This window comes from Poeciliopsis prolifica, unplaced genomic scaffold, assembly GCF_027474105.1.
Source record: "Poeciliopsis prolifica strain line A6 unplaced genomic scaffold, Auburn_PproV2 SCAFFOLD010, whole genome shotgun sequence".
In the NCBI taxonomy this organism is placed as follows: Eukaryota; Metazoa; Chordata; class Actinopteri; order Cyprinodontiformes; family Poeciliidae; genus Poeciliopsis; species Poeciliopsis prolifica.
In genome coordinates this window covers 10,992,108-11,017,106 of record NW_026562385.1, presented here as the reverse complement: position 1 = coordinate 11,017,106, position 24,999 = coordinate 10,992,108, and the positions used below count along the sequence as shown (strand labels likewise).

General features: G+C 43.3%; 2 protein-coding genes across 2 annotated transcripts; one reads left to right on the top strand and one right to left on the bottom strand.

Moving 5' to 3' along the window:
- The first annotated feature begins 897 nt into the window (after positions 1-897).
- On the top strand, positions 898-2,729 carry junbb (JunB proto-oncogene, AP-1 transcription factor subunit b). The gene has a single exon (XM_055035573.1). The coding sequence runs from the start codon at positions 1,217-1,219 to the stop codon at positions 2,231-2,233; it is 1,017 nt and encodes a 338-aa protein (XP_054891548.1). The 5' UTR covers positions 898-1,216; the 3' UTR covers positions 2,234-2,729.
- An 8,388-nt stretch (positions 2,730-11,117) lies between these two features.
- rtbdn (retbindin) lies at positions 11,118-23,441 on the bottom strand. The gene is made up of 6 exons (XM_055035579.1): positions 22,990-23,441; positions 21,329-21,576; positions 21,132-21,231; positions 20,040-20,168; positions 18,041-18,137; positions 11,118-12,699 (listed from the first exon to the last, which is right to left on the bottom strand). Exons 2-6 carry the CDS (start codon positions 21,480-21,482, stop codon positions 12,361-12,363), a joined length of 819 nt encoding a protein of 272 aa, XP_054891554.1. The 5' UTR covers positions 21,483-21,576; positions 22,990-23,441; the 3' UTR covers positions 11,118-12,360.
- Positions 23,442-24,999: the final 1,558 nt, after the last annotated feature.

The window sequence follows — 24,999 nt, the reverse complement described above, 5'->3', positions numbered from 1 at the left end:
TCCTGTCCCCTCATCAAAGCGGCGTGCCCAGATTCGGCGGCACCTCACAGACCTGCCAGGACGCCAGCAGGAGGTGTCTAGTGACAAACCACAGATACTCTGTAGAACTCGAGCAGAACTTCAGAATCTGCTTCATTCAAGTTTAAATAAGTTTCAAAGTATCTCCATCTCTCATTCCAAGACACTATGTCTCCTCTATCTACTGACTCGAAGCCAATTTGCTCCCCTTTCCGGGGGAGTAAAAAAGTCCCCAGCTTCCCACCAGCACGGATTGAGTTTACACAGGAGAAGGAATGCTGCTGGCAGGACGCCTGAAGGGGGCGTGGCTTGTTGGGAGCCCTTCTGGAGGAACAACTCGTCAGCATGCCCATATAAGGGTATACCCATATTAGGCTCCACCGACTTCCTCTCTATAGCGAGCGCTCGCGACGAACAGCCAAACAGTCTCGATATTTACAGAATATTTTACGTCTAACAGACAAACAAACAAACAAAAAACGAACAACGGAGGAGCATGTTTTATGATGCCCCGACGGGGAATGGAAAGAAACGGCGACTTCCTCTGTGGAGCGACGGCAAACAGATGAATGAAAGAGCAGGACGAGGGAGAGAAATTGTGATTTAACAACCTCGCAGCCTCGGTTATCTGCCGGACATTTTATGCGGGCCGTCCGGACGCGGGAGGCGGCGTGTGGACGGGACCGCGTCCGCTTGTTGTTTCTCCGTCGCCGTGCCCTCCTCGGTGCGCCGCTCTTCTTGCCTACAGGCTTGTTTACAGGCGCCTCTTCCCGGCATTGGCGTCACCCGGCGACGCAGTGACGTGGCGACGGAGGAAGCAGCCAATGGGAGCGCTTCCGTGAAGCACGTGCCTGTGTGTGTGAATACATATATATATAAGGAGCGGCTCCGACCAGGACCGAACACACCTTCACCACAGGAACAGACAGGACTGAGGAGAACCTGACAGGATTGTGTACACAGCAGAAATTGAGAAACAGAAGAAGAACACTTTTACCTGCTGACACTGAGAGATTTGTTGGACATTCGCTTTCTCTTTTTTTTTTATCCTGTTTTCATTTTCGGACAGTTCTGGGGACATTTGAGAGAAACTGATTATTGCTCATTATTACAGAGATTGATTTATTTCTCCCCCCCTAGAAGCAGCCGGAAAGCTTCCACCTCTTATTTTTGTTTCGTTTTTCATTGTAACGACTTTATGTCAACAAAGATGGAGCAGCCTTTTTACCACGACGACTCGTTCCTGTCGCCTTACGGCCACTCCGACTCAGCCATGCACGACTACAAGGTGCTGAAGCAGAGCATGAACTTGAACCTGACGGAGCCCTACCGCAGCCTGAAGTCCCAGCTGCGGGCCGAGGCGGACCCGTACCAGGGCGGGCAGCCGGACGTCGGGTCCCTGAAGCTCGCCTCTCCGGAGCTGGAGCGGCTCATCATCCAGAACAGCAACGGGGTGATCACCAGCCCCACGCCGGGACAGTACTTCTACAACCGGGGCATCACCGACGAGCAGGAGGGCTTCGCGGAGGGCTTCGTGAAGGCGCTGGACGAGCTCCACAAGATGAACCAGATGCCCCCTCCGAACGTCTCCATCGGAGCCGGCGGGGTCGCGGCGTGTTCTGCGGCGGCCTCTAGCGTATTCGGCTCCGCGCTGCAGCCCGAGGCGCCCATCTACACGACGCTGAACGCGTACTGTCCGAACGCCAGCACGCTCTCTTCCGCCTCCAGCTACCCCACCGCCACCATCAGCTACCTGCCGCCTCACCAGCAGCAGCAACAGCAGCAGCAGCAGCAGCAGAGCCACACACACACCTCGGCGCCCGCGGGACACCTCTTCCAGCACGCGCACCTCGGCTCCGGCATGCACCCGCAGCGGCTGGTGGCCCTCAAAGAGGAGCCCCAGACCGTGCCGGACCTGCTCAGCAGCGACGGCTCGCCGCCGATGTCCCCCATCGACCTGGAGACCCAGGAGCGCATCAAGGCAGAACGCAAGCGGCTGCGGAACCGACTCGCCGCCACCAAGTGCAGGCGGCGCAAGCTGGAGCGCATCGCCCGGCTGGAGGAGAAGGTCAAGGTCCTGAAGAGCGACAACGCCGGGCTGTCCAACACGGCGTCGGTGCTGCGGGACCAGGTGGCCCAGCTCAAGCAGAAGGTCCTGACGCACGTGAGCAGCGGCTGTCAGCTGATGCTCACCAGCAAGCTCGAGGCGTTTTAGAGCCACGAACTCATACTCACGGACTTGCTAAATGACTGAAAAGTAATAAACACTGGAGGCACGTCCTGCGACGCGCGGCGCTGGACTGCGCGACGCGGCCCGCCGCACGCAGCCGACCGCGGCGCGCTCTGATCCGGACTGATCTGAAATGGTAGTGTCGGATGCTGGTCACCGCTCATAGGACCATTCAACACTGCAGCGACCAGGCTGAGCAGCACGGCGGGCGCTGGTCCACATTAAGTTGGGTTTACTAATGGTAGAAAAATGGGAATGACTATTGTACTACTTTGTATCTTGTTTTTTTTGTTTGTTTTTGTTTTTCGCAATGCTGCATTTATTTCTTTATAAGTTATTTTTTTGTTTGCCCGGTTGATCCGGGCAAACTATTGTCCAATGTTTACATTGTCTCTTTCTTTTTTTTAAATATTATTTGTGACGTGTATTTAAGTAAATTGTCCTTTGAAACGAAACAAAACGACTTGAGTGGTCTTTTACTTTTTTTATTTATTTATTTATTTTACATATTACTAAATCAATGGGAAAATGAGAGGGATTTTTGTTTTCTATTGCACTGTAACCCAAACAGTTATTCGTCCATCCCTCCCAGTGGGCGCTTATACAACCAGGCTTCTGGTTTCCGTGTTTTTTTTTTTTTTTTTTTTTTTTTCTTTACGCACAGCACGTAACCGTGCCTTTCCGAATTACGCACGGGCATGCCCAAATATGGGCACGTTGGCGTCTGTTTCGTCACCAGGGAGGATTTCTGGGAATCCCCGCCCAGGTAACTCAGACGGGTTTCACCCCGAGTCCCGTCTCGCACCGAGCAGATAAGAAGTCCAGCAGGGCAGCGGAGTTTCCTCCCGGTTGCGCAACAGTTTACAGGGAAGTGCCGCGGGCGAAGTGCAGCTTATCTAAAACAAACCGTGGAGAGTTTAGAAATAACATTTAGGGAAGAAACAACAACAAAAAAGATCTAATGCTCTTAAAAAGAGATAAATAAACATTTGATAAGAACGAAATTAAAGAAATATTATGCAGGAAAAGTCCATCTATGTTGGGTTTGTTTTCAGAATAGTGTGGCATCTGTTTTTGAGGGGGTGTGGATTTGATGACATTTTGTTACATTGCAACAGGTGTGAATTTACAGGGTTGACAGCCGGACGATGAAGAACTTTTCAAAAGTGTTAAACTGAATTAGTGACACAATGGTAGGTCATGTGGCCTGGATCATGCTGAAAGGGAGAGAAGGTTCCAATTGAGAGACCAAAAGTGAAATGGGAAGTTATGACCTCAGGGGTGTTAAATGCTTGACATTAAAATAATTTAAGTTTACATCAAGCTGCAAACAATGGTCAGTAGGCATTTAGACGTTGCTGCATTTCAGTTGGAGTTTAACTGGAGATGTTGGCTCAGTTGCGACGACGTCGCTCGTCGCCGTTGCGTCGTACAGTTCAGAACGGTGAGGCTGATCCGTTTATATTCTGTTGTATATTATGAATCAGTGTCGCAGACCGTTCTCTGGGCCTTGTCTATGGGAGAGAAGGACGTCCGGATATCCTCCCTTTGACCCCTGACCCCATGAGACCTGATCTCAGATGAGCGGAAGACAGTGGATGGACTATAGACGTGCCATAAGTGACCGGTGGTTTTTGCGTCGGAATGTAAGTTCACAGCTTTCACTAATGGTTAAAAATGAAACAACATGCTAACATGTTTGTTAGCAAACAACATGTTTGCCTTTGTTAGCAATGAGCAACACGTCCTAGCATTTGCAGTCAGGGTTGGCGTGTCCCGTCAGTTTGACGCTAGCATCAGCACTGTTGCTAAATCAGTCAAATGTGAATCCAAGGTCAAACTCTGGCTCTGGCGACAAAACGTTCCCAGGGTTTTGACGCGTCACCTCAGTTTGACGCGAGCGTCAGCGCTGTTGTGAAACGGGTAAAAGATGGATCAGAGTTTGAATTCTTGCTCCAACACAAAAAAACTTTCTCAACCTCAAGTCTTGCAGCACGGCTCCGACTCAGCTGATTCACCCATTTGTAATACGGCCCATATAAACAAATCCGCCCTGTGGCTACCTGTGGCAAATTCTTCTGCTTAATTCCCATGACATGTTTCGGCAGAAATTCCTATAAAAAAAATAAAGTGGTCAATGGTCGAATTGAACTAAAGTATGACACTGTCTTTATGAATTATAATGACTTATATTTAAAAATTCCTTCTTTGTAGTGCATCGGTGAAAAGAGTTTAATCTCAAATGTCAGACAAACCAAAACCCAACAAGGTCAACCGAAAGTCTGAAGATTTAAAGACATAGTTAACGTGTCTGTGTAATTCTGTGTGTTTTTTTGTTACTCCAGGGGAAGTGACAGGGGCCTCAGGAATGCCGGGGGCGTCTCTACGCCGCCGCACGCGCTTTGGCACGGGAGTGGGCGAGAGTGGGCGTCCGGTGCACGAGGCGAGAGAGAGAGGATTTGCGCTGCCATGCGTTTGAATTCCAGCGGGGCGCATCACTGGCCAAATATGTGCGAAACCAAAAAGGTCAAAACAGGAACAGGAAACAGTAAAAAGCCCCTTCAAATTAAGGAAGATTAACACGGAATAGTTTATTCAGGGTCACCACAAAGTCTTGGACGAACACAGTCGACAGTGAGACGCGGTTGTACACAAGAGGATGAAAGTTGTTAAATTTCATTTTTCAGCTCAGAATCCAATTTTATTTTTTTTCCTCATTGCTCATGCAGGCTTACACCCAAACTTGTCTGAAGGTACAAAGAGTGAGGTGTTACAACCAGACAATGATCCAGGAGGAACAGGAAACTGATCCCGAGGAGGAAACACACTGTAAAAACAGAAGCTACACAAGTTGCCAGAAGTCCATAAACAACCAGTTTTGTGCAGCCGTCACTGTTTTTCCTGGTATGATTCTGGGTGGAAACCGGCAGAGATGATTTAACCTCCCCTTTGAGAATAGTGTGGCTTTACACGCAAAGCCATCCTGGAAATGTTGAAAGTTTTGACGCGTTGATGATCAGTTGATGTTCGTTGACACATTTGTACCCGAGTTTTACTCACGTTCGGTGAATCGGAGGCGAAGTTAAAGCATTTAGAAGTGATCCGCTCCTATCAATGATCTGCCATGTTTAACAAACAAACCTGTGTTCATAGGTTTGAAGGCCTCACCTTGACCCCCCAAACATTCTAGTTGTGTCAGTGGCAAAAACGGGTCAGCTGTGTCTGACCGTCAACGTATGCACGCTTTAAAGATATAGGCTCAAACGCAGAACCAGAAAAAGCAAGTTAAGAAGCAGAACCTGCTGTACACTGCAAAAAAACACACAAAATCTCACCAAGTATTTAGATATATTTTCCAGTGCAAATACATTCATACGTTTGAAATTAAATCAAACCAAATTTTTCAGAAACAAACTGGTTTGTTTGAGTCAATAATTCCATTATATTGGGAGATTGTTTCACTTGCAACATGAGGAAAATCTATTTAGATAAAATACATGAATAAATACTTGGTCAGATTGTGGTTTTACAATTTGTTACTCGTTTTTTTTTTTTTTTAAGTTACTGTGTTATTGTAACTGTACGGCGCAGCACTTATAACAAATAACAAATACATATTCTGTCATTTAAAAAGGCTTCATCAAGATTCCACTTAAAAAAAAAGTGTGATAGCTTCATTTAACCACATTTTCGAATCTCCTCATTTTTGATGGAAGAAACGGTCAAGGAAACATTCTCGATTCTACTGACAGCTTTCAGCAATTAATCAGAATATTCCGATCATGAGATGTTTTTCACGATAAATGATAAATACGATAATCGGTACAATAAAAGCTGAGTCCTAAGTTCAGCCTCAGTATTAACATCGGATAAATGCGACCTGTAGGCTGTCAAAAGTTAAAGGTCAGCCGCTATGTTCGTGACCACTGACCCAGAGAAGCCACGCAGATGGCTGGAAAGGCTCAGGGGGGATTCCTGTCCTGCACCACCAGTGGGTGACGCTCAGATAAACAAGCCAACCGATCCGGGCTGCCACGACTTCAGAAACCACTTCAAAGCGCGCTGTGAGGGAAGGCTGCGGTTTGTCGCTGCGCGCTCTCACCTCAAGGTGTTTTGGAGACTCGGAGTCCTTTTCGTGCATTTAAATGTGCTAAATATAGAGCAATTTCCATCAATAACAACTCCTGTTATTTTCTGCCATTGGACGCGGAAACAGAACACGCACCCACGCAGGGTTTTCTTATTCTGCCCCCCTTTTTAGGGTTAAAAAGAAGAAGAACAAAGTTGTTGTTTTTTTAACAGATAAAGGGGATCTCCATCATCTGAGCTGATCTCTCTCTCTCTCTGTGTTCAGCAGTTTCAAAGGGCACCATTGAAAAGAAAGGCATAACTTTTAAATATCACTGCAGCACATTTACAAAAAGAAAAAAAAAGTGGAAGAAGGAGGATTTAAAAAAAACAACAACAACCCAGATCTCGGTTTACGCACAGAGCAGGCCTACATAACACAATGCGCGCAGGAAAAGCCAATACGAGCCGAGCTGGCTCTCCACACGCCTCGGCCCACGGCCCACGCTGAGTGTCTGTGGGAACATCTGTGATGTGAACGGTGACGTATGAAGAGCTCTGGGTGGGTTTGACTTCCCTTTCCTCTCCTCGAGCCCCCTCTCCCTCCCACAGCCCACTTGTTCCCGACCCTCTGTTGTCTTCTCCAGAACTATGAATATTCCTCCCACCTTGCAGCGGCCATCTGAGCTCCTTTGAATCATCACTCGGGGTGGTTAATGTCACGGCTGTCTTTTTTTTCCTTTTTTTAAAAATTATTATTATTATTTATTTATTATTACTCTGTAAGGGGGTGACAATTGGGTTTGGTGGGATCGTGGTTGGAGAGTAAATTGAAGCAATCGTGGGAAAAAAATAAATAAAATAGTGAGAATGTCAGATTGTTCACTTGAAGCTTTGAGGTCGTGTGTTTTTCCACACATGAATCTGACCTATAGAATGACCTCCATGACCTACAGTAAGATAGATAATGAAAATATGTAGGCCCTTATAGGCACAGACTGAAGCCCAACAATATATATATATAAAATTTCTCAGAGAAGTTTGAAGTGACGTTTGAAAGCTTCACTTGACGTCTGAGTGGATTTTGTGGGTAAACACCGCCATCTAGTGGAGACTTTATAGAAGCACGACTGTACAGGGTGTGAAAACATTCCTGACAGTCAATCTCAATGCAGCACAGAGACACCGTGACCTTTTTATTGTCACTCCTGTTGATTTTTTTTATTATTATTATTTTTTTTAAGATGGCGGATAATCAGATGGTTTGGCCAAAAACCGTCTGACAGGCAATTCCTGTCGTCTTTCTGTCGGATCTTGGGTGAACCGCAACGGAGAGAGACTGGTCAGTTTTCCCCAGTTCAGCCCAATTTGGTCCTTAACTGGTTTCAAGTGGTGAATTAAAATTTGTAGTCCTTCTCATCAGATCTCGGACTTTTCTTTTCGAATGTGTATTACTTCCATTGCAAATAGAAAAAAAAAAGAAGTAAATTTTCACCCAAAAAGAAAACTCAGAAACTTTCAGATTGATTTCAGAAATATATAAATGTTTTTTTTTTTTAAATTGGAAACAAAAGTTGATCTCCAAAACTCAAAAATATCCGAAAAATTATCTGTGATTTTCTAGAAGTAATTGAGAATATCCTAAATTATTTCTGAGCTTTGTACTTTTAAGCTAACGTTTGACTTTTCAAACTCCAAAATATAGATTTCTAGAAAATCTCCGAGATTTTTTTTTTTGTTTTTGGCAGAACTTTACTCCTCTCTTTTCAATCTGCAATCTAATCCTAATGTGCCGTTGTAGGAAGAGAGCCTTCTAAACTCAAACAAATACCGTCTGACGTGTCATTTCTGTTGGGACGCCTCGTCCATCCTTCCTTTATCACGTCAAAGCTCTGTGGTGGCGTCTCATTAAAGCACTCAGTTAAATAAAACAGCAGTTAAATTATGATAAAGTGACTCCTGGATTAAATATTGACGTCAATCAGACTGTGATTTTCATGCAGCGCCTTGAAAGAACATTAATTGCCAGTCTAGACTTCACACACTTTCAGCTCAAAGCACATAAACAAGCTTTTATCCGAGTCATCGCAGCTCTGGCTGTGTTTGTTGCTGGAAGGTCAATCGCTCTCTGCCAACATCTGACAGTTTTTGTTTCTTTTCTCTCTCTGGGTTTGTATTTAACTCCAACTGGCTTCCATGTCTCCTCTGAGGAAAATCTCTCCTGCAGCATGATGCTGCCACCACCATGTTTCACCCTGGGCATGGCGACGCACATAGAATGAAAGCTTTTAGCCGATTGCCCCCTCTGCTGGGAACGCTTGGTAACTGCAAGGCAAACTAAAACTGTCAGAAAGCTTTCTGAAAAATAAATAAATAAGTAAGGTAAAATGTCGCCGGTTTTTGTGTTTGAAATATTAAATTGCCACTGTACTTTAGGTTATCATTGTCACTACAATTTGTTAAATTTTTCACATTTTATATATTTCTAATGTCTATTTGTTTCTCTGCTATTAAATACATGTAGATCTCAATAGGTTTTTATATGATGATACAAAGGTTTAATAATTATTTAATAAAAAATAGTGACATTATGACATATTAGAGTTCATATAAGGCTCTTATGCTTCATATATTGTTTTTTTACGTATTCAAAAACAATAACACAATAATAATAAACAGACATTTTTCAGACTAAAGAGTGCATCTGGTCAGATTTGATAACCTAACCCTACTTTTAACTTCTCCACAACTTTCTCTCTGTGTTTTGTAGCCTTCGTTGTGCCGTTGGCTTGTTCTCTAATAAGTGAAGCTTATTTGTATTTAGCAGTTCAAAGTGCTTCACAAAATAATAATACTAAAAAAAAAATCATACACGAAATCAGTGTATGATTTCAGTCACGAAACAAGCAGTAAACATTACATTTGGTCAACTATCAAAATGTTACTGTCAAAGGCAACTCTTAACAGTTTGGTTTAAAGAAACTAGAGCAAATTATCCACTACCTTGTGTTGGTGCGTCATAAAAATCCCATGAAACATTAAACGTCAAATTCTGAAAACTTGATGAATGCCGTGCTATGCCAACTGCCTTGCTCAATGGAGATTTCCTTCCAGGCGAGAGACAAACGGAGAGTGAGAAGAGCTCTCACGAAGGTCAGCTTTGAAATTTGCAGAAGCGAATTACAAACCTTATCTCAGTTATTGAGTTTGTTGCAGAACGTTGGCCTTGCAGACCCCGGAGCGACGCTGAGAGAAAATCACAAAGATAAGCCACTCTCGTCTGTCACCATGACGCAAATTCGTCTTCTGTTGTGAGCCGTCGATACGGTCAAAGCTTTCGGCTCAAAACTGCAAGATAATATGGAGCCAACCTTAATTATGACCCGTCTGATCCAGTTTACCATGTGCATTGGTGACTTTCGTAGAGGAGATGCTAATGACTAGCATCGTCAAGATGAGAAACACACACATTTTTATTTTCACAAGGACTTTACTTTGACTTCTGTTCATTTTTCATCAATTTGTTTGGACTATTACCACAATATTACCTAACCCTAACGGTGACATCAGCTCCAGACATTTTGGGAAGAACCAACCAGAAGAAGCGGGTGTGGACTTTATGTCAGAGCTCTAACCAGGACTTGGTGCCTGGAACCTGGGTGAACGCTGTTAAAAATCCTTCTATAAACTGATTATTGATGATTATTTCAATAACCAAATCATTACGATTCATTTGACTAATCATCAGCCCTTGTGACTTCCACAGGAAATTGGTAAAACAGCACCAAATTAAAATGGCCGGTAAAAAAAAAAATGGGTAAATTTAGATTTACATGTAGAAAACATGTAAATTGTAAACGTAGTTTGTGCTCTCTCAAAAAAATGCATGAATGCTTGTGTTTCCAAAAATTTGATTTTCCAATGTGTAAAATCAAGATACTTTCAGGACAGAGCTGGGTAATGTAGGAGTAGTGAACTGTAAACATGAAAGCATTTGGATTCGTCCCCCAAAGCGGTGCGTGTGAAAGCGGAGTGAGTGGCAGCTGTCTGGGCGGGAGGGTAAACACACTTGTCACGATGTGTTTGCAAATTAGCATCTGACGGTAGTGAGAAAACACTGGGCTAAAACAAGACACTGTACAGAGAGGACATGCTGCAGGACACATCGCACATTACAGGAGTGGAGGAGGAAGCACATTTCATGGAACGAATCTTCAGCTACGTCCCAGCAACAACAAATGAATACGGCGATCCATCCATGTCACGGATGGATCTTCTAAAGATCTGAATTCTCCCCAAACGATCCCAAACAAAACCAACGGCATTGCTTGGGTGAGATAACTGAAAACTCCTTGGATAATTCAAGTGAAGCCAGATTTGCCGAGCTAATCCTCGGCTAATGACCCATTCCTCGTTCTTCCTGGAAACGTTCGGCGGTTGCAGACGTCTTGGTAGGCTTGGGTGAGACGTGCCTTACCGTTTCCCCCAGTAGCATCAATGCCAGCAGCCTTAACACGGCGCAGCGTATTTCGCTAAACTGCAATGGAAACACTTCTTTCGCATCGCACAAGTCACATGATCAACAACCGGATGTTACTGCTGATGGAAATGACAAAGAAGACAGGAAGTAGTGGGAGGATCGTGGTGCGTAAACAAACGTATTTATGCGTGACTTTAATTGAGTTCCTTTTTTTTTCTAATGGAAACACAATTTCAAAATAGATTTTTCTTCCATCTCGGGAGAATATCAACTGAGTTCTGCCCACATTTGTAACGGGGTTGACAAATGATGAGGCCGCTGTTCCTTACAATGGTCGTCTTTATTGAGGACGTAAAGAGAACAACACAAAAACACCAATTTCAACAAGCTCACCGTACGCCAGACCAACCAGATTTTCTTTTTTACAAAACATTTACAGCTAACGGTACGTTTACTCCACACAGAATTATAAAAGAAAGGACTCGCAAGAACATCAGTGGTGAAGCTACCAGCGCCGGCTCTGTGTGGCGCAAACGCCGCCAAGCGCATCCCAACTACCTGCCCACGATCAGGCCGGAAGAAAGAAGAGAAAACATTAGATTACATTCATAATAATGATCGCGCTAAGTGTTTCTACTACTGAATGACGAGGAGACTGCACAGAACAGAAGAACGGAGATTCATAGGCTGGGAAATTATGCTTTCAACACGTTTATAGGGGAAACGACCTGATGTAGAAGGACGACACGTTGGATCCCTACAGATGTTGTGATGCTGTTTCTATGCAGAACACGGCTGGTTGCCCAACAACTTGTCGACGACGCCAAAGCATTTGCAGTATTTTGACGTTCGCCTTTCATCCCTAAAGGTATCTACGGAGGCTTCTCAGGGTCATCGTAGAGACAGAAACGAGAAAAAAGAGTAAATTTGCGAGACAGAACTCACATTATTAGATTCATCTCAGAAATGTTATAGGAAGAAGCGTAAAACAATTTCTGAGCTCAAAAAGCCAAAAGATTTGCCAGAAGGAAAAAAAAAAGGAAACGTTCACATTAAACTCAGAAGTTACAGGGAAATTTTGGCGCTTGAAAAGTCAAAAATTTGTGAGGAAAAAAGAATCCATTGTTTTGGAGGAAAAACTTGGGAGTTTTCTGGGCTCGAAAGGTCAAACATTTTGGACTTGTGAAAAAACATTTCGACTTTGCTAAATCAGAGACATCGTTTTTTTTTTTCTAGAATATGTGAAAATAACCTAAATATGTCTAAAAAAGAAAAAAAAGTCTCCACACAAATGTCAAACTTCTGGAGCTCCGAAATGTCAAAGTTTTTTTTTTTTTTTTCTAGAAATTTTCTGAGCTTGATCTCAAAATTTCAGAGTTTTTTTTCTCACAAACTTAGTTCTTTTTATTCCTGGATCTCCGGCGGCCCCTGACCCGCCGCTGTCAATATGTACGCCCATGTGGTCATTTTTGTTGTTGTTTTTTTATTTTAGAGGGACAAAGTTAGGCCTTTTATTTAGCATTACGCATCGGACACTAAGTGACACGGCTTTACCGAACAGGACCTACAGACCGCTCCCGCTCCCCTCCACGTCGTCGATCTCCACCGAGCGTTTCCGCAGGACGGAGTTCGCCCTCCGGCCGCTCTTGGCCGGCGCCGGCATCTTGGCCTGGCAGGGAGCCCGGTACTGCGGCAGGCCGGCCTTGGTGGTGTCCAGCTCCTCCGGGTCGTCCTGCTGGGCCCGCAGCGCCGCGATCACGTCCTTGTCCGAGGGGCTGAGGGTGAGGCAGCCGCAGGGTCGGCCCTCCGCCCCGTTCTCTCCCGCCTCCTGCTGGTCGTCCTCCACCGTCATGAAGGCGTCGCCCCACAGGCTCTCGCAGAGATCCCTGCCGTGCTGATACATCTGCAGAGAGGCGTTTCCATCCTCAGTGAGACTGGCAAACATAAATGCTTTTGATCCATCAATCAGAAGAACTTTACTCCCTTCAGCCACCAGGTTAGCTGTTTTTTTTCTAATTCAACGTTTTTAAATGAAACAAATTCAAAATGATCACAGTTTTGCTTGAAACTCAAGTAAACTTAAATGTGTCAATTGTGAATTTGCCCGTACCTGTTTCTTTTCTTATTGCTGCTTAATTTGTTGAACCCAAATCAACGTTTGAAGCATGTGTCGGTCCAACATATATATATTTTTTGATTTCCCTGCAGACTCCAGACCACAAATTACATCAGTCAGTCGCTCCAGTGTTCCAGGAATCCACAATTTCAGAAATTAAAAATAAAATAAAATAAACAATGGCCAGCATTCGTTCAACTTTACTTATTAGCTGTCTGTTTATTACAATTTTTATTTTTTTATTTTTTTATTTTTTTGCAAAAAATGGAGACTGTTCACTCCGACCTGCAGGTGGCAGTGTTTCTTCTATCAAACTGCTGCCTCCGCCTTACTTTTGAGGTCAAGTTCTACGCAAACAGCAAAAATCAAGACGTTTAAGTTCCTTAAAGAATTAAAATGTTTGTTTAGGGTTTTTTTTCTTATTGTTTCCTGTCTCATTTTATTTTTGTTGCGTAGGTTTTGTAAGGGGTTCAATGAGGAGAAAATGTGCATATATTCCTAACGTATATGTTTTATCATTTGAAGCCCTTCTTCACTAGCTTGTCGCAGCAATGCGCTTTACAAATAAACTTGACTTTACCTGAGTCCACAAAGCGAAGGCTTTGGATCGATCTAAGTCAGCGTCTGAACTAAAATGTGATTTCTTTCAGTTGAATTTATTCTTAATTTCAATCGAGAATTTGTGCCACAATAAGTCAGAATGTTTCATTTGTTTTCTTTTTTATCAATAATGAATTCAAACAAACCTTGTTACACTTATTAAATAAATGACAGAGCGACCACTAACTTAGCATCTTCTTAGCCACTGGGTCCTACATTAGTCAGCAAGTTATTTATTTTTTTCAAATCAATTAATCTTTACGCAAGTTTGCTTCAAAATTTAGAAATTGGGTCTCTGTCACTTTAAGAAGCTCCTGCTCTTTCTGAAACTCCGCCTTCAGGAAGTCGTCGCAACATGGCTCCTGCTTTAACCCTTAAACAAACTTGTTACCCACTGAATGGTTGCCATGGAGATGAAGGGATTTCTCAAACGTGCCTGAAAGAAAACCAGTAATAACTTTCTAACACGATATAAAGCCAAATAAAAACAACATTAGGAGATCCTGCCCCGCTAAACGTGAAGTGGAGCGGGGGAGATGGATGGTTTTCAACTTTTTTAACAGCAGCCATTTTGTATTTTTAACAAAACCTCGAACGACGAATTATCGTGACCGCTCGTCCTTGTCGGAGAGGGATCAGACGATCTGAGCCGACACTCCTGCCTGAAACAAGAGCGACGGGTTGGATTTGAGCAGCAGCACCGCCGGCGCCACCGTGAGCTGTAGGAATAAAAATATTCAGAACGACTGCAATTGTTTCCTGTTGTCGTGCAACTTTCTTTCTTTCTTTTTTTTTTATCTTCTTGGCCCCATGAATAAACGGACGCCTGTTTGCTTGGCTCCTCCCTGCCAGTCCGCCCGTCCTCCCGCCAGCCCCTCGGGCATGCCTGAGCTTTACCCCGCCGCATACGACATCCAGCGAAATAATTGATTTTGCCCTTTCCGCGGCGGCTCTGGCCTTGAGAACACTTTGCCTCTGCCAGGTGTTTTCTCTCTCAGGTGGCTTTACTTGGCCCCTGCTGCTTTCCTCTCCTTGTCTGCAGCATCGACCTTCAGAGCCAATCTGAATACGGCGCTTAAAAAGAAACAAAAAAAAAAAAGAAGAAAAATCCTTCAGGTTTGGCATAGCAGCATCTCAGGGGCCCCCGGAGAGCAGATTAACAGCTCTGAGCCGGTCCAGAACGATTAAAACTCCAATTGACAAGCATTTAATGAAGCCATGTTTGCAAAATCACAATCTATGTTTGTTTGAGGTTTTTTTCGAATATATAAAAATTATCCAGAACCAAGAAACAAGAGTCGAGCTAGATTGCGTGTAGAAGCCAGTGGCGAGGCTAGCAGCTCACAACAGAGAGCACTAACCTTCACTTCCTTCTCCCTCTCTGGTCACTTCCTGTTTCCTTCAGAACACCTTGTGTACGAATGGAGCTGTAGAAATGAACTTGCCTTCTCTACAACCAGTCATTAGGATGCTAAGTCATCCCCCAGATAAGCATTTCCTGCTTCTTCCAGTTATTTTATAGCATTTCCTCGCAAAGATTTGATTGAAAAAAAGAAAAAAGAAAAAGAAGTGATGTGTTTACTGAGTTTGAAGGACAAAAAGGACGATGGGTGTGTCTCTTAACTACATATGCTCTCTGTGTGACGCTTTGGTCTTATCACATCGACCCAATAATACCCACAGGAGCATAGACACTAGCACACACACACACACACACACACATTTCAGTCCTCCCCCGGGCGGCCATGATTTGCTGCCAAACTTAATTCGGTACAAGCCCAAGAAGCTCTAGACGACATGCTGGGATTGAATAAGCCAGATAGAGATTTTTCCTGCGGCGCCATGCGCTGTCCTTCCCTTCCTTATCTTGCTTAATTCTAGCCTTTCCATCCTGAAACCACAAACACTACGCTGAGACAGGAACCGTGGAAGCCTTAGACTTTCTTGAGTTAAAATTATATATATATATATATATATATATATATATATATATATATATATATATATATATATATATATATATATATATATATATATATTTGGAAAATCACTTTTTATATGTACAGTACCTGAGATATGAGAGATTTAGCACAGATCTAACAAAACCTGTTAATGTGGCACACAGGCCTGTCACAGCAACAAACTTAGCTTTTATGATAAATTGTCGCAGACGTCATTGCGGTAAACACAAGTAACAAAGTGCACAGCTTAAGTATCCAACAAAGATGATTAAACTTTCAATTGTAATGAACATTTAACACTGGGAACTGGGACACATTTTAAATATCCAAAATAAATAAACAAAACAACCAATAAAATGAATTATGACACTCTGCAGTGCTAAGCTAGCTGTTAGTGACATGTTAGCAACATGAGCTAATAATGGTGTATTTCTGTGTTGTATGTGTTTCAAAACTGCAGTGACTTGAACCCTGACATGATTTCCACCACGCAAGTGCGACTAATTTAGGCGCAAGCAAAATGATTCACTGTTGCAGCCATCCATACGTTCCCGACGGCGGCCATATTGAATTTTGATATTGCCGTTGGCGACACATTCTAACTTGGTATTTTGCCATCAGAAAGTGTTCCTGGTTACTTCCTTTCCAAGTTCAAACTAAATAATTCTTCTTGCCACTTCTCCATGAAGCTCAGATTAATGAAGCACAAAGCCAACAGTTGATCCATCCATAGATTCTCCTCACCTGAGTTTCATTTGTCTCTGTTTCTTTCTGAGGTTATTTCCCTCCCTGCCTAACCTGTGGGTTCAGGCAGGTGGCTCAGTAGAGCTGCATTTGTGCAAAAAATTCAAGGAGAATGAATAAATTGTTTTGTATTCAACAGAAATATGCCTCTCTCTTGCATAACCAGAAGCACTCAATCTAAGCGAAGACCTTGGCGGGCGAATGATGTAACCAAAAACTACAAAAACAGGAGCGAGACCGAGAGCGCCGGAGCTGATTTGATTTTTCTGCTGAAGGTGCATTAACACACAAACTGACACCTTCCACAGTCCGAGCTCTCACAAGCCGCTTTTTACCTACGCACACCTGGCGTTCAGTCATGCATTCACCGACACTCTCGTTTTTACCGTTACCTCCCAAAATAAGATGCTGAACAAAAAAAATAGTGGATCTGTCAAATTCGCTCTCACATTTTTCTAATTGCGTTCGTCTGTTTCAGAGCGGCTTAAGTTTCCTGCAGCCTAATTGCGGCGTTAAGCGTTGCCCTACATGAAGACGGGCCAAGGCGGAGCGCACAAAGCCCCGGAATTATGCAGGCGGTTCGCCCACAGGAAACACACACACAAACACACAGAGATCCTCACATCCACACATTCTCCCTCTTAATACACTCTGCAATTTCTGCTTATCATCTAATAACCAGCGAGCTGCCTTATTAGATCTGCGGTCTGTGGGTGTGTGGAAGAGGATGGAGGCGGTAGGGAGGGGAGACGGAGAGACAGACAGGTCGTCGCTGGGCTGCGGTGACGTGTGAGAGTTCAGTTTGCCGCAGGCCTCTACCGGCCCGCCGCTTGTTTTTCAATCACCCAGCTGGCCCCTGCCCAGCGGAGCGGGGCCAGGCTCTTTCACGCTCCAAAGCCAGCCCGGCTCTCACACCGTCCACCCTGTGCCAAAAGTTCAAGGAGAATAAATAAATTGTTCTCCATAAACTTTCAGCGAGACAAACGTTGGTGCAAAAATAAAATAATAAATAAATAAATAAATAAAAGCTGGAAAGACTCGATTTTTTTTTTTTTTATTTTACAGTGCTTTTTTCTTTTTGTTTTTCTTTTTTGATTTCTCTGAACCACAAGCTTAACATTTTGTGCCAGAAGAAAGCCGCTGCTTCCATTTGCTTTCTGGTCAGGATAAAGCAAAACAGAGCTTTACCACCACAAACACACTAAATCTTACCAAGTATTTGTTTCTTGTCTATTTTCCAATGTAAATATTTAATAAGACTTATAGACCTAAACTAACTTACAAATATATTTCCAGCTAAATATAGGTGTTTGTTTTAAATATATTGTATGAAACTTTGATAGTGCTAAAAAAGTGCATATTTTGGTGGTTTAATTTATTTTTTTATTGAAATGTGTATATATTTGTTGTATTTTTATGTTTTTTTACACCAGATTTGCACCCAAAAAACTACAAAAGGGTACCATTTCCAATGGCAGATTTTTTTCACTTATAGCAATACATTTTTTCCATGTCATAAGTGAAAGATATTTGCACTAGAAACTAGTAAAAAAAAAATACTGGGTAAAATTTTGTGTTTTCTATAGTGCATGAGGATGAACATGCTATTCATACTGTGAAGCTCGGTGGTGGCATCATTATGCTGTGGAGACGGAAAGATCTATGGAGCTCCATGCAAGGCAAACACATAGCCTAATAATAATAGGAACAGGTAACAGAGCAAATATCTTTTAAGAATATTAATTAAATAAATATTAGTCTTTGTTTTTGTGGAAAATAAGAATGAAGAAAACAGAAATGATGACAACTGTGATTGTGTTTACCTGCTGATACTGAACGCAGGTCCCGGTGCAGTTCTGGCCCCGGGGGTCTCTGGCCCAGTTGCGAGCACACGTCATGTCCGTCCTGCAGGCATCGAACCTGGAGACGCACAAAAGACACATGAGAATCGGCAAAAATCTATCTGCTCATTATTTATAAAACAGCCCCGTTTTTAAAACTAAAAGGTCTATTTTTTAATATTTTTACATGAGACGAGTTAGCATCAGGGCTCAAGATGTAGCTCACGGCTTCCCTTAAGTGCACAATTTGGCATGGTGTTTTGTTTTTGTAGCACTTATGGAAATATGTAAAGAAACACTGGTAGATGAGAATCCTTTTTCTGTGGCAGTATAACAACAACATATTTTCTTTTTTCTTTTAATGGCCATCATCCACAAAACTTTAATATTATTCCCAGTCAGGAGAAACATGTTAATAGACGACTTTTATCTTAAGTCGAGGCATAACTCAGCTGGTATTTCCCATATAGGAATGTTGATGCGGTTAAAAACTGTCTTTAAACGTTTTACTGTTTAAAAGTGTAAAGCAGTTTGGTTCATTTCCCTCAGAACCAGATTAGCCAGTTCTACTTTTTGTGCCATCAGGCTTCTGTTGGTCAATTTCAGCACATGTCATGATCATTTGTTTCTTTACAGCAGGGGTCCCCAAAGTGGGTCCTCGGGGGCCGGCATCCTGCACGTTTTACTTCTCTCCTTTGTGGGAGTGACAACCTTTTCAGAATGTCATTGTTCTTCTTAGGCCTCTAACGGGCCATCATTTGATCCAGGCCCGTTAAATCAGGGAGAGAACTACAACATGCAGGGTGCCGGCCCTCGAGGGCCCACTTTGGGGACCCTCGCTCTACAGAAACACATATTTGTGACATCCAAGTTTTTTTCTTTATATTAATTTCACCACTACTATCTACATTAGAGGTCGGGAGTGCCTAGCTTAAACACTGCTAGTTAGCAAAATATAAGCTAACTTGTGTGCCAGTTGGAAAAATTTGACCAGCTAATACCGCAAGCTATTGCTAGCTTGGCTCCACTTTCAGATTCTAACAAAATTAGTAAAAGTCAACACATACAAGCTATGTTTACCGTGTGTTTTAAACTGAACATAGAGTTTGCTATTTAGAGCCAATTACTGGTGAATCAGACACTTTTAACAAATTATAAGGGTGTTTATATTTGTCATCTGGTAATTAATAATACAGAATTAAGCCAAAAATCAAAATGATTCATTTAAACCCAAATTCTTTGTATTTAGAAGTAAAAAATGTTTTCGGTCCTACTTGATATTAGCCTTAATGTATTTCATGAGCCACTTTAACCTGTTTTAGGGGTTTAAATGCCAAGCCATTACCCCTTATCTAACCTTGTTTAATTAACCAACCAAAACCTTGATGGCTCTCTATGTGACACAGTACCAAATTAGCAAATTGCTTTGTCTTTAGCATCACAGTTTTTAAGAATGCAGAGAATGGATTTGGTGCACAATTTTGTTGCTCGATCCGCCGTCGGACTGTAGATTTGTCCCTTCAAATAATCTGCACAAACAGGGTATTGTTCCCTCTCATCTCGGTCCTGGCAGCAGAAGCGACCGTATTTTCCATAATCTCAGACTGTTTGTTCAGATGCCGTCTGTCGGACTGAATTCCCAAAACATGAAAGCAGATTACACTTTTAAATTCAGCGGGGAAGTTCGGAAATGTATTCTATCTTTACAAACTCTCAAATGCCTCTTCAAATCATCTTTCTGTGTTTGCATTAGTTGTTTTCCGACATTTAGAGGATTATCTCAGGGTTTTTTTTTTTATTATTCCACGAACCTTCAGATTTGTTCATGTCCTCTGAACCCAGAAATTTTGAGAAAAAAAAAGCAGTTTTATTTATAGGGCACTTTGTCTTGGGGGTTGTTTTACAAAACTGTATCCTCTCTCCCCCGGAGTCTGACATGCTCAGCAGGAGCAGCTACCGCGTCGTGTTCAGGCGGCCTCACCAGTCACGGCAGAAGCTGTGGCAGAGCGGCACCGCCTGGATGTACGAGCGGCGGTGAGGATGAGGCCAGCGGGAGGCGTCAGGGGAGCAGCGGTAAAAGCACGACACGCGCTTCAGATAGCCCTCGCACCTGCAGAGACAGAAGGAAACAGTTTTCTACCAGCGTGACGAAAGGCCACAAAGGGTTACTGACCCGCAATGTCACTGGGAAGGGAACAACAGCGAGGGTAAATGTGAGCATGTGACTCGTACTGTGCAGGAGTGAAAAATAATGATATTCCTAATAAACAAAAGACTTTCAAAAGTGTTCGTCATCTCGAAGATTTTCCCACAATCAGGAATTTCAACTGGGATCGATGTGCAGGACTTTGTCTTGACCTGCCACTGGCTGCGTTTTCATGACTAATGTGTGAAAAATGTTGTGAAATAAACACATTTTAATATGGCCAAAAAACAAAAACAAAAAACCCACCACATCCAATTAGCTTTTTAATCAATTTTTAAAAATTGCTCCATTTACATTAAGCTAATTTTTTTTTCGAAATGTCAAATTACAATGGCCGACGAAAATGCACCTGCACAAAGTTGAAGTTGGTATGTTGTCATCTGACCTGATGTAGAAATGGTCACGGGCTTTGAATACTTTTGTGAATCAACTCTATTTCGTGCAGCAAATTTCCGCAACAATTCAGTTTAAAGCAAACTGCATCACAAGATGTGAAGGAGCGGCCTCAAGAGGCTAATTTCCATCAGTTTTTGCAATATGTAGTCTTATAATTGCTAATCATAATAATAATTTCTCTTTAATAAGTCGATTAGTTGAACAGAATCAGCGTAGCGGTGCTAAAAATAGAGTGATATGCAGTGAAGCTGAGCTAAACAGTCTAATGTGTGACTAGATCCATGTGGTTTTGTTCGGTTAAAACTTTGGTTTACTGTAATCTAAGACTGCGGTCCGTTTAGTCGGAATTACAATTTACCGTTTGTATCTCCACCTGGAAACAACCTGCGTCTGTGACGCACGATTCCAATACGAGAAGGAGGAACAATTAAAACGGGACGTTATTAGAAAGCAAGAACAGATGGGACTTACTCTGAGCTCAGAGGGCCACATTTGTCCCAGGGTTCGTTCTTATTGCTGTCAGATGGAACATAGGCAATATCCTGGATGTCTCCCTCAGTGCAGCAGCTGTCTGCAGCAGCAAGGATGAAAATAAACACCAAACCACTGTCGTCACCTCTGCCTGCTCACAGAAGCGATTGTGGACCTTACGGAGGGCGTGCACTCACTGTCGCGGTAAAGCCCGCACTCGGACAGGCGTGGCTCCGCGCTGGGCGCGGCCTTGTGCTTGCCATCCTGGAGGCAGACGCCCTCGGAGCGCGCCCGGCCGACCGCCGTCAGGTATACGCATATCAGCAGCAGCGGGGGAGAAGTCACGCCCATCTCTGCCGATCCGGAGGAGGAGTAGGAAGGAAGTGCGGCAGACGACGCGCCCTACCGTCAAATCACAGCAGGGGCACAGAGTCAAGATCGCTGCCTAAAACAGAGAAGCACACAGAAGTCAATGAAGATCACTTTAGAATTTTTTTTACATTTTTGGTTTGCAACCCAGGGCGCATTTCAGTGATGGAGCACAAGTTGTGCACAGTTTTTATTGAACACACTTTTTGATTTTTTTGTTTTCTTTCTGCATTTTGTTCATGAAAACAAAAAAATATCAACATTTTCATGCTGCTTTGGAGTCAAGGCAACCTCAGGATATATAAGCTGGAACAGAAAGTGAAAAGCTGAGTAGAGATTATTCAAAACAGTTTTTTCTTCTTAAAAAAAACTAAACAAAAAAAAAAAAATGAAAATTATATATTTATTCACAAGATCAAACAAGGAATAAATCAGTTTGAATTGCTATGTCATGCAGATATGGGATTCGTTTAAATTGATGACATATTTTTGACCAATTCTCTTTCAGGAGTTTCAACATTTATTTTGTGATTAAAAGTAACATGAAAACTGTAAAATAATTTCAGTTGTTACACCGGTTCATTAATCTGCACGGCGACTCAACTTCTTATCAACAGAACTGATTTATGCAGAGAGAAATCGCCCTGCAGACTAACGTCGATACTTAAGAATTAAATTGAAGAAAATTCGTTCCTGCAGCCTGTACCTACTGCAATAATGACAACATGTGCCCTTCGTACCAAATTTTATTACCAACCTGTTTAACTAATTGTAGACATTAATCATACCTCTTACAGTTTTAATTTAACAACTGCCATCTTTATTGAATTGTGGCACGTCTGGACTTCCATAGGCAGGGACAAGCAGATGACCCAGACGTGGTGGACCTGATTAGGTGGCACTGGGGCACAGTGGTTTAATCTGACCAGGTGCTGACCGGTGTGCAGACTAACCTAAATAGCAGCGACTTAAACAAATCTGTTTGACAGAAATAAACTCTTGTCGTTGCACCTATAGCATGTCTGAATCAGTATTTCTGCCTGGAAAACAGCTGAAACACCTAAAATGTTATAGGTTGGGCATTACTGAACAGCATAATTAAATGTTTTCAATAGCAAAAAATGTCCAATGTTGCAAAATTCGTTTTTAGGGTGTAGTGATGCTGATCCGAAGAATGATGGGATTTGCCAGAAACTGAACTGCAGCCTAAGAAGTGAGTCTCCAAAAAGGGGAGATTTTCAAGTTAAGGCGATTTCTAAAAAACAGAAAAAAAGAAAAAAAAAGCTCCAACTTAAAAGTGCTTTTAATTTGCGAGTTTGTGACCCGATGACCTTTAAACGGGCATTTCTCTCCTTTAAGAGAAATGCCCGTTATCTTTTTTTTCCGAATGCATTTTTAGTCGATTGTCCGTGCCGCCCTTCGGCGTCACTCCTCACCGAAAACCAACCGAATCGCGTGGAGATGACCGATCCCGCGCTTCTATACTCACCCGTTCACCGGGTTTAAAAAGGGAGGGGGTTGAAAAAAAAGAAGAAGAAAACGTCGCTCCCTCCGACGTGGCCCGGTTCTGATCCCCGCCCCGATGCTGTGGCTCTGGCGGCTGCAGGCTGCGCGGCGCTCGGCTCTCCTCCCGCTCCACGTCCGTCTCCGTGCGGCGGCTGTGATCTCCTCTGCTCCGGGGAGACGCTGCTCGCCACTTTGTCACCGGTTTAGATGGGAAAACATGCCAGCCTCCTACCAGGCTCCTCACCCCCACCTCCCTCCTCCATCTGTCACACGCTGGGATGTCCTGTCTGTCTGTCCCTCCCTCTCTCTCTCTCTTTCTTTCCTTTTTTCTTTCTCTCCTGCACGCAAAAGCACTCACACATGCACAGAGAAGGACCGGGGCTCTGTCCTTGTTAATCTCCCAATAGGATGTTTTTCCAAATCCTCCTTGTTGACAGCTTTCCTTCCACCGGTCCAAGCACTGCTGGAAAAAAAAACACACACACACCCAGAAGATTTGATTAAAAATCTGATGCTTTGCCCTTCAGACCCAGAGGGTGACAAACAGGTGCTGAGTCACACCTGTCCATTGCCGACGCGCTCTGAGGTCAGGACAACCCCCCCCCCCCCAAATGACAGGGTCAGAGGAGGTCGCGGATGAGATTTAATACTGGATGATATGCTGAGGGCGGAGAACGAAGCTCTCTGCGGGACAAAGCTCGAGAATCTGCTGCACTTTGCAAAAAAAACAAACACAAAAACAGTCCCCTTCACCCGACTCAAAGGTCATTTTTCCGTGCACTTCCCCACCCCCAAAAAAGCAGATAAAGTTCTTACAGGACATTAATATGTTGTTTTGCAGATATGCTGAGGAGCTGAACTGTTACGTAAACATGTGAGCAGGTTTACCCCGTGTTTGTTGTTGTTGTTGTTGCTCCTCTCGTGTAATCTCACATCCTCTTGGACCTGTTGTGTCAGCCTAATCCCTGTCTGGGTCCATCTCTCTCTCTCTGGCTCCAGAACGCTCCTAAGGCTTTTGGCCCTAATGGCAGATGGGGACTATCTTGTGGCCCAGATACGACGCCTCGCGCTCCTTAAACTTTTTTAACAGCACAACGAAGAAGGTTCAGCGCTTTACATTCTGCTCCCATAACCCTGTTTATAGAATTTTTTTATAGGAGAGGTGCAAGGGAAGAAAGCTGATGAAAAGACCAACTGATGGTTCTGTTTTTCGTTTCTTGCAACACAAAGCAAGAAGTGTTGTATCGGAAAAAAAAACACTAACATATGCATGCATATCTCCCTTAGCATAACCAGATACTTTCTATGAGGCTCATGGAGACAGGACGGGCTCACATGGCCCCTGTGAGCCGCCAGACTGTTTTGTAACTGTCCAGGGTCATCACCACTGAGCACTTTATTTCTGGGGCTGAGAGCGGTGGAGCGAGAGGCATACAGACAAACAGCTCTTCATCTGGTAATTAGAGACAAAATAACGGTATCTTTGTGCGGGAGCTATTCAGAGAAGTGAGAGGAAGAGGAAGAGAGAAAGAAAGAGGACAAAGCAGGCCAACAGAGATCTCTGTGTGTACCCTCTCTCTCATTTAGCCTGATTGGGGCTCTGCCTGTCTTTAGACCCTGCATCGGCCCTCAGTTGCCATGTGGCCTCTCTCGTCCTTTTTGAGTGACTGATTCCCCTGTTTGGTATTTTCTTTGATTTGATCCACTGACCCATTTCTCCAAAATGGCAAACTCTTTAGTGGAAACCAAAGTCAAAGAAAGAAGGAATTCTTTCTTTGACTTTGATTCTTGTTTTGTTTTTTGGGTTTTTTGTTGTAGTGAGTCAATGACTGAACGTTTGGCATTCATATTTGATCCTCCTGGAAACATTTAGTTGATTCTTCTTGGAAAAACTTCAGTTGGCGAGTGCAAGTGAGGCTTTTCTCGTTGGGTGTCACCGGATTTACACACTTCTCAAGAGTCCCACTCCTGTGTACCAAACACTTCTAAACTC